This window comes from Micropterus dolomieu, linkage group LG14, assembly GCF_021292245.1.
Source record: "Micropterus dolomieu isolate WLL.071019.BEF.003 ecotype Adirondacks linkage group LG14, ASM2129224v1, whole genome shotgun sequence".
NCBI classification, from domain to species: domain Eukaryota; kingdom Metazoa; phylum Chordata; class Actinopteri; order Centrarchiformes; family Centrarchidae; genus Micropterus; species Micropterus dolomieu.
In genome coordinates, this window is record NC_060163.1 from 24,714,737 (window position 1) to 24,723,584 (window position 8,848).

At 44.8% G+C, this 8,848-nt stretch overlaps 3 protein-coding genes across 8 annotated transcripts in view; all 3 read left to right on the forward strand.

The window, feature by feature from the left end:
- Nucleotides 1-3,524, forward strand: part of cep131 (centrosomal protein 131) — a 29,138-nt gene extending 25,614 nt beyond the window's left edge. For all 4 annotated transcript variants that reach the window (XM_046068728.1, XM_046068727.1, XM_046068729.1 and 1 more), the window contains exon 29: nt 87-3,524. In XM_046068728.1, the coding sequence (XP_045924684.1) occupies nt 87-158 (72 nt within the window). In that variant the 3' untranslated portion in view covers nt 159-3,524. The remainder of the gene's footprint in view (nt 1-86) is intronic.
- Nucleotides 1-8,848, forward strand: part of LOC123982851 (zinc finger protein 502-like) — a 441,737-nt gene that overhangs the window by 361,331 nt on the left and 71,558 nt on the right. The window lies entirely within an intron of this gene.
- The window catches only part of st6galnac (ST6 (alpha-N-acetyl-neuraminyl-2,3-beta-galactosyl-1,3)-N-acetylgalactosaminide alpha-2,6-sialyltransferase), a 16,687-nt gene continuing 12,251 nt past the window's right edge, over nt 4,413-8,848 (forward strand). Inside the window, exons 1-2 of one of the 2 annotated variants that reach the window (XM_046068768.1) lie at nt 4,413-4,564; nt 5,545-5,890. In XM_046068768.1, coding sequence (XP_045924724.1) covers nt 5,748-5,890 — 143 coding nt within the window. In that variant the 5' untranslated portion in view covers nt 4,413-4,564; nt 5,545-5,747. The remainder of the gene's footprint in view (nt 4,565-5,544; nt 5,891-8,848) is intronic. The other variant, XM_046068767.1, reaches the window with a different exon arrangement.

The following is an 8,848-nucleotide window of genomic DNA, read 5'->3' on the forward strand; positions in this document are numbered from 1 at the left end:
TTCTGTCAGAGCATGATAAACAAGAAAACAAAGTTGGGCAGAGACGACTGACAGCATGTATAAATATCGCCCCTGTCCTCTGATAGGCTGCCCTGAAGAGGGCGGATCATCTGGAGGCCCTGTGGGAGCAGCAGAGGAAGCAGCTGCTGGAGAAGTGACTGTCAGGAAGGCCTGTTTTCATCTGGACCTCCGCTCTCTGCCCTCCATCTTCCCCCTCTTCCTTCTGCTCTGAGCTGTATAGTGTGGCTCAGACCACCACCTGATTTTTTTTTTTACCCCCCTTTGGATGTCGTTCCTGCAAGCAAGACTGAACCTGTGGAACTTCAGAGGGTTGAATAAGTGAGTGAACCTTGTCCTACCTCATCTGAAAAATACAAAATGGGGAGATGCACGGGGCCTCACTGTATAGGTGTCCCCCCCCCGCCCCCCCGCAGGCATGAAGGAGCATGTTGTGTTGGAACTTCCCTCACTCGAATGCCATAGACGAGGTGGTACCAGATGAAAAGACATGGGATGGACTCCCCATTCTTCTTCCCTTCTCCTGCTGCTGTTTTTTTTGTGACTGTACGCACCTCTTCCCTCCCTCTGCAGTCTGGAGCAGGAGTGCCTCCTTGTTCCCCACAGAGCTGCCACAGAACTGTTCCAGATGTTCCTGAAACCCGCCCAGGCCTGCCCTCGAATAAAGTGGAAGAAGAGAAGGTGGGCGGGGGGGGGTTGCTCTGTCTGGAGGACCAGTCAGCATCAGAGCTACAGCACGACTTCCTATCTGTACCGAGTCGTGCTCCTGATGCCGTTCATCTGCTGAGTCGTGTGTTTTGTCCCAGTGCGCCCTCGAGGCGAGTGCTAATTACAGGATCTATAACCTCTCCTCAGCTACAGCCCCGTGTCCAGCTCTGAACAGTTTATGTGTGTCTTAAACCAAAATTAGGATCTAACAAAGACGTTAGAAGGTCATTTACTAACACCGGTTACAGACTAAAGTTAGAGTGCGAGTAGAATGTTGCTAGAAAGAGCGACGGGATGTGTAGCGAAGCGAAGGGAGTGAAGAAAAGTGGCAGATCTGATGGCACGTCAAAGAGAGATGACTGTCGAGCGGCTTTGGAAGTTTCTGGATGTGAAGAAGAAAAAAAACGGATTGGGGGGGCGGGGGGTGTAGGGAAGAAGGAATGCGGATAGAAAATGTTTGTAGGATTAGGAAAGCAGAGCTGGGACAGAGACGGGCGGCAGGAGGGTTTGAGGCGGCACGAGGCATGTGACCAGAGGTATGTTAAAAGCCATATGGGTTTTGCCCGGCCTGATTCAGAGGCCGCACTGCGACAAAACACATCAGACTCAAGAGGGACCTGGAGTCACGCTCACATGTGAACTATCTGTGTTCGGATGCTCCGCTTCTGTTTTGTAATTCTCTCCGGGAACCCTCAGCACTTTTCTCAAAAAAAAATGTTCCTGCTTCTTTCCTAATTTGTTAACTCTTTATAATGATGATCGAAGCCCGTCGTATCGCAAACACAGAAAGTCTTTGTGGATAAGATTTCAGTAACAACGGTCCATAGAGTTGGTGCGGGGTGGGGAGCTGTAACAGGAGTTTGTGCTGCAGAGAGAAACTCTAAACCTGGAAGTAAAGCCTGTTATTTAGGTGCAACCTGATGTCAAAGACCACATTCTGGTGTGGCTGTAAATCCCCCACAGCCTCCAAATTAGACCTCATATCAGAAAAATATTTATTCTGTTTCTCTGTTCTTTATTTATTTCCCACTTGCTCCCTTTGTAGCGTTACTGGCCCCCAGTGAGGTCGAGGATTTGAAGTCATTTTTCTCTGAGCGAGCCAACACATGGAGTGTTTTTCATTCCTTTTGCACAAACACTAAACAGTTACACGGCAGACCTGATAACTGCTGTGGTAGAATGTTATACCGACGCCATTTTTAGATGGTTTAAATACAGTATGTCAGGTTTTTCTGACATGGAAGTTGTCCGAGCCAAAATGTAAAGGGTTCATATGAAGTGTGATGTAGTGGAGGGGAAGGTCCAACTTGTTAACTGTTAAGCCAAATATTCAAGTCAGTTCCAACCCTCCTTATGGAACAAAAATAAGATAAGAGACTGGAGCGTTTCAGACAGAAGTTGTGGGTGTGTGTCACATGTCCCTGTGGGTCTCACGCTCACTAAATGAGACTCGCTGAGTCATGAGGACCATGTTGCGGAGGCCTGAAGGACTCGAAGCGCCACAGTTTGCTCGCAGCCTCTCGCTGCTCTGCTGCTGTTGGCATTCCTCACGCATGCCCGTCCTACAAGTGCCAATGAGCTTTGCCTTTTGTGTATTTGTGTGCCACCCTCCCACTTTGACCTGAGATGACCCTCGTGGTGTCAGATACACACTCACAATGTTCCCTCTGTTTGTTTTTTTTTGTTTGTTTTTTTTTTCTTATTTGTGACTTTGTGTACAAACCATTCCAGCTGTCGTTAATTTCTACATGTATGAAGGTAAAACCCAGGTGGCAAGGTTTATAGTTATGCATAATTAAAGCTGGGGTAGGCAATTTATTTCCATATTTGTTGAAATTCTCTCATACCTGCGCGAACTGAGCCCCAGTGTTTTGGGGAAGTGGCTTTGAAGGCAGGGGGGGGGGATTTTTTTCAGATTTATAGTTTCAAAATCTAGCCTTCTCATGCTGGTTCTTTGACATTGCCTACCCGAGCTTTAAGGATGTGGCTGCTGTGGCTGCTGTGACTGACAGGTGGGTGCCCTCTCTGGTGGCTGGCTGCTAGGTGGTTCAGCAACCCGCCTCAACTCCACCGCTGTGTCCATATTTTAATGAGCCAGAGTCAGGCACTGCCAACGGCCCGAATCCCAGTCTCCATCCCAAAGCCTGGACCCTCACAGACTTTGTTGACATGCGTCACCTGATAAGCGCTTGGGTGCCAGAGGCTGCAAGGGCCTTGATGACGCCAAAACATGTTATTTACAACTGTGCAATGGTGGGTTTGGAACTATTTATTTTACGTTGTTTAGGCTATTTTTTTCACGGCCAAGGCACTTAAGGGGGCAGCTGCCTGAGTTTCAAAACATCATCATACACTTGCATGTAAATTCAAGTCCTGTCATGTTTGTTTCCTTTTTGTTTGTTTTTTACGCCTCCGGGTGTAATGTCACTGGATAATGCCACTATGCTATGAACTGTGGGTTCCGCCCTCAGCCTGCAGGGATGCAGAGTTAGTTAGTGTCCATAAAGGGGTCTAAAGGTCTGCGAGAGGGCCCTCACACACTTTCAGATTTAACAGGAACGCACCTTAAAGTCTGTGAGTGTGGAGACTGGGATCGGGCCAATGGAAACCTATGGGTGACGTCACGGACACTACATCCACGATTCATACGGTCTGGTAACCTCTGGGCCCTAACACGTAGTTCTTGAACCCACTGTTTTCTTATATTGCTATTCATGCTGATGGTTTGAAAACTGTGAAGAAGGTGGCGGCTGATCTATCAGCAAACAGAATAAAAAGCAAAGAGTGTTTGGAAGACAGACTGTGTTTCTCATTTCTGTTCACTGTGGAAAAAACAGACAATTGTTTCCTTGTTTCTGTCCCCCGCCCTCCCATCATCCCTCGCTGTCAGACCGTAACTCACGGGTTTGGAGGCGAAGATGAAGAAGTGTCTTCAGTCACATCCACTCCCACTGTGGAATCCAAATCATGAGCCAAAATAGCTGAAAATATTTACTGACTTCTAAAGTGTCAGAGTGCAATTCAAAATATTAAACTTTCTTTTAAAAAAATGTTCTCTAATTTTACATTTTTGGGGTTTTTTGACAGTTGTTCTCTAATTGCAGTCCTTCCTTTCTTCTCAGCTGTGTTTTTATGGAGACAAGTTAAAACCACCTCACGGATGTTTCAGCCTATACATCAGGAATAATGTCCAGAGCTGACCCACTTCCCCCCCCCCCAGCTCACTTCCTCCAGACCGGTGGTGTGTACTGAACCGTGTCTCCCCCTCTCAGCTCATTTCCCTTCTTTTCACAGAGGACACCGAAGCTGGAGAGGCGCACCGACTCTTGACTCTCTCTTGGCTTGCGGTGCCCAGCTGACTGCCTGCCTGCTGGAGGCCTGTGTGGATGGAGTGAATGGCTCTCGTGACTTGTGGAGAGAGTGAACTGTCATCCTGTCCTGATTTTTGAAAGCTGTCAGCTGTGTGGCAGACGTTCATGCTGCATGCTCCTGCTTGTCACCTGACAGTTTCTGTGTGCATGTACATTCGTATACGTGTGTAGGTAAAAGGTTTCCCACATTGCAAAGATCTTTAGAGCTGCCTGCTCATGTCTAACTTTATTGCAGCCTGGAGTGGGCTTCTTTCTCTCCCCCCACCCCTCATGCTCTGGAGTTAGAGGGGGTTGACCAATTGCCAGCAGCTGTTGCTCATTTCACAATGGTCCCGCCCAGACAGCGCCGAGCCTGGCAGCGCAGCAGCTCCACAGTATATGAGCAGCAGAGCTCCCAACTTAGAGGAAATATGTCTACCATCATGAAGGAGAGGCTGAGACTACAGAACACAGGAGATTTTCTACTGGTGAGAGAACGTTCACTTTTCTTTATTTCTTCTTTTTGTGTTATATTTGAAGAGCTTTGTTTCTGTTAGACGGAAAGACAGACACCAGAGAGTCCTGACTGTAGGAGGAAGGGGGAGGTTGAATCATGATTTGTCACAGTCTGATGCATGTGTTTTGTTTCTCCTCCTTATATTCTGCTCTTTTCTTCAGCCATGTTGTGTTTAATCCCTTTTTTACAACACTTATTTTAAGTAAACATTTTCTGCTAAAACTACAAATTTTTATTTTGGTCTAGGAAAAATACAAATTCCCCAGAGGTTTTCTGTTATCAGAGAGATGGAAGCTGAGTTTATCACTGCATCACACATTCTTTCCATTCCCCATTTAGCCACAGGAGTACCTACTCCCCCAAGCCTGTGAAATTGTATCGTCACCTGGTCGTCAGTGCTGTTATCTTCCAAATTCACCCAGTTATCAAGTGTTATCTCTTGAGGATTGCTTGGACTTGAGAAAGCATCTTGAGACCTGACTTCAGAAGTTTAGAGAGCAGATTTCAGCGCCTGTTTTATTACAGTACTTAACAAAGAGCTGGGAAGTGGAGAGGGGAGTTGCTCGTGGTGGATGCTAATGTTTTCAACTTCTGGTGAAATTTCTAGAGACTCTCAACGTACGTTTGACTGCAAAAAGCGGGGCAAACAGGTTTCCTGTAAGAGGTTTCTGGCTTCCTGTGTCGGTTTTCTCTCCCATCAGCTGCAGCTGACTTGAGCGATCAAAAGGTTTCTTTTGTTTCCTCCTTTTGTACAGTGAGAGCAGAAAAGTGAGGAATCGAAGTAGGATGTTAAAGGATATGACTGTTGTGACCCTGCACTTTGTGTTCAAGGTCGCGAGCAAAGGTTTCATTAAAAAGGGATTATTTGGGACTCTGACACTGAAGGATATAGTTTCCCCTTCTGTCGTGCCCTCGTTCCAACTCTCTCTCTCAATCTCCCTCCCGCTGTAGTTGTGCTGAGAGAAGCCCAGAGTGGAGCCAAGCTCCTGTTGTGGGCTAATTAAATCCCCACCTCCGCTGACACCCCGCCTTCCCTGGTTGACCGGAAACAGTCCAGAGCAGGACACCATCCTCGCCGGCCTCCTCTGCCTCCTGATGTTCCTTCAGGCAGGGCGAACACACTCAGTCTGCCGGTCGCACACACCTTGACGGGGATGGCCCTCCAGAGGAGGCTGGTGGTTGGCGTGTTGACCGTCATCTCCCTGCTCTGTGTCTACATCCTGTGTGTGAACCTGGAGGTGCCACTGTCCTGGTCCTTAACGCCTCTGAAACACGACTACACAGCGGGCGCTAGCAAGTGAGTGAAGGCCCAAAACCGGCACTGTTATTTGGGGATTATTTTAACATTTTACAGGGTAATGATCAGAAAGTATGAGCAGTTATGGGTTTCATTGTGTGGCGCTCTGACACATCAGCAGCTTTAATCTGAGGGTGTTTACATTTAATTATGTAAACTGTCACAACTGTAGCCATTTTTCATATGAAGTGTATTCCCTTTTTGTAGGGAAAAGCAGCAGGATAGGGATTTTTACATTACAGGCCATGTTGGTCACAAGACCTAAATCAAAGATGTTTTTCACCTGCTGAAGAGCAAACTAAATCCAGAAACCGCAGCACAGTGTCTGCTGATGTCTGAGACTTCAGAAAGGCACTGACTGCAAATGAACAGATAATGAATATGACTTTATTTAAAAGCGTACTCCACCAAGCGTTGCACTTCCATAAGCTTTGGGGTCTTGTAAGAGACGGAGATCTCCTGACTGACTCAAACATAGACTTGCAACTTAATGGCATCTTGTTATGAACATCCACAAACACTCAGTTAATCTGTTTTTAAATGGGGTTTTGATTCAGTGAGCCCCGCCCACTTAAAACCACTGAGAGGAACAAATGCGCAAAACTCTTATGGAAATGACCAAAACTGTTTGGCTTTAGTAGAATATTTGTTGTTCATGTAGACCTCCATCGCTCATAGTAAGAAAGTGATGGAGAAAATAGGCTGACAGGGCCTCGTCGTCACGGTTTCATTTAAAATCAAATGTGCTTCATGTTTGAACATTTAAGTCACAGACAGATGAGGAGACCAGGCAGCAGTTTCAGCACAGACTTGAGGGGTCAGCTTCAGCAGTAAAAAGGACGGGGTTAACGGGTTAAACTCTTAGATCATGAGTGGTATGAAAAGTTCCATGGCTCTATATTTTTGTAACCAGCACTTATTCCCCCTCTAGCTGTATCATTGTGGTTTTAACAAAGGAGCCACACAGCGCTCCGGCTGCACTAATGAAGAAAAGCCCCTGGAGTTATTTCACTGGAGGTGGTCTCTTGCACGCGTGTGTGAAACGTACGCTTTGTTATAACGGGCAGTGCTCCAGCTTTAAAAGCTATCGGGTCCAGATAAGATGCATTAAGTCTTAGAGGGGGAAGGACGTCTGTTTCTCAAAGGTCTGCTTCAGACACTAAATGGTACGTTTGGCATGTGGAGCCCGCAGGTCTTTCATTTTAAAAGCTGCTCTCTTAATCTGAACAGCTGGGTAAAAAAAAATGTGAATATCCTCTGCTCTTCCCCTTTAATGAGACCCTGTGTTAATTTAATGGACTGTGGAGTACTTTGCATTTAGAAAATGAAATGGCATCCATTTCATTTTCTAAATGCAAAGGACTCTATTGCGAAAGAATATTGTCAAAGCACTGTGTAAATATTGAAATAAACCTACCGTATATTCAGGACCGTAAGCCTAATCATTAGTCAAGGGACAAAAGATTCTTGTAATATGTAACGTGTGTGTGTGTGTGGGGGGGGGGGGGGGGATAATAGGAGGAAATAAACCTTTTAATCCTTTTATTTACGTAAGAGAATCACATCTTTCTCTTACCCTCAAAACAAAACGCATGCAAAAAATATTCATAAAGGAAATATGTTTAGGTTTGTGGGTTTTTTTATTTTTTTTGGGTTTTATTTTTTTTATTTTTTAAGAGGTGAGGGAACAAAAGTTAATGAGACGAGGGGAGCAGCATGTGCACATGGTTGGGGACATGCAGTTTAATTTTAGTTCCTGTTTCTACAAATTCTTTCATGGCAACATGAAATGCAAACAGACTTCCTGCCTCTCTGCAGTTGAACCTATTGATCTTTGTTCAACATTAACAAGTTCCAGTTGAGCTTTAATTCAGCTGCTTTATTACATTTGTCTTGTTACGGGCCTTTACGAGGTTTACTCTCTGCTGAGAGAGTGACCTCAGCAGCATCTGGTGCGTCGGGCTGCTAATGAAGAGCTAATAAGAGTTAGGGCGAGGGCCGGGGTTACCTGAGACTGCAATTTTGTTTTCTGTCGTGTACACTAGGGTTAGTTACTACTTTAATATAAAGTTAAATATTTGACTAAATGCACAATATTCATAGTTGAGGAGTACATGCATTTTGGTGGTCTCTTGTGAGAGTGAAACTACTGAAACAATTCTTCGATTAATGGCCAACAGTTTATTTGCTCTCTTCAGGTCCTATGTGAGGATTTGCTTCTTGTCTAATCTATAAGTTGGTTTCTTTTGGGCTGTTGGTCGGACAAAACATGAAATTCTGAAGGCAACACGTTGGGCTGTGGGAGATTGCGATTTCTCACGGTTTCCTGACATCTTTTAATCTCTTTTATTGATGATGAGAAAATTGTTAGTTGCAGCCATAGTCGAGAATTAACTTTCAACGAGTTTTGCGCAACCCTGCAACTGCAGTCAGATTTTGCTTTATATACCCTGCCGGTCAAAGTTTTGGACCACCCCCATTGTTCTAGTTTTTATTGAAAAGTAATTCAAGTCCAGTGAAAACATTAATGATACAAAAGTAAGTTCAAAGCAGCGTTTAGATCAGATTTTCAGATAAAATTAACTGAATTAAAGTTTGATTCATTTCACTATAGAATCAGCTGAGATCCAACTGCTGTCTTCCCTCATTAATTGCCGTTTTAATAAAAATGGAGCATCTGAGGTTGTATGAACAGAGTACGGTCTAGACCTGCTCTTTTATGAAGAGAACTGTTGTTGGTTGGCGCTATATAAATAAAATTGAATTGAACAGACTGTTCCAAGGTATTTACACATTAGGAAACCTGTTTTTGCACAAACTTTCCAGGCTTCACTTACTTCCACTGCTGCAGAATAACAAAGTTGTTAACTCAATACTGCCCAGTAATCCCTGAAAAATTAAAGGGTTCTTAAAGTTTAGAGAAATAATGTAAACTTGTCTTTACACTTTTTTTTTTTT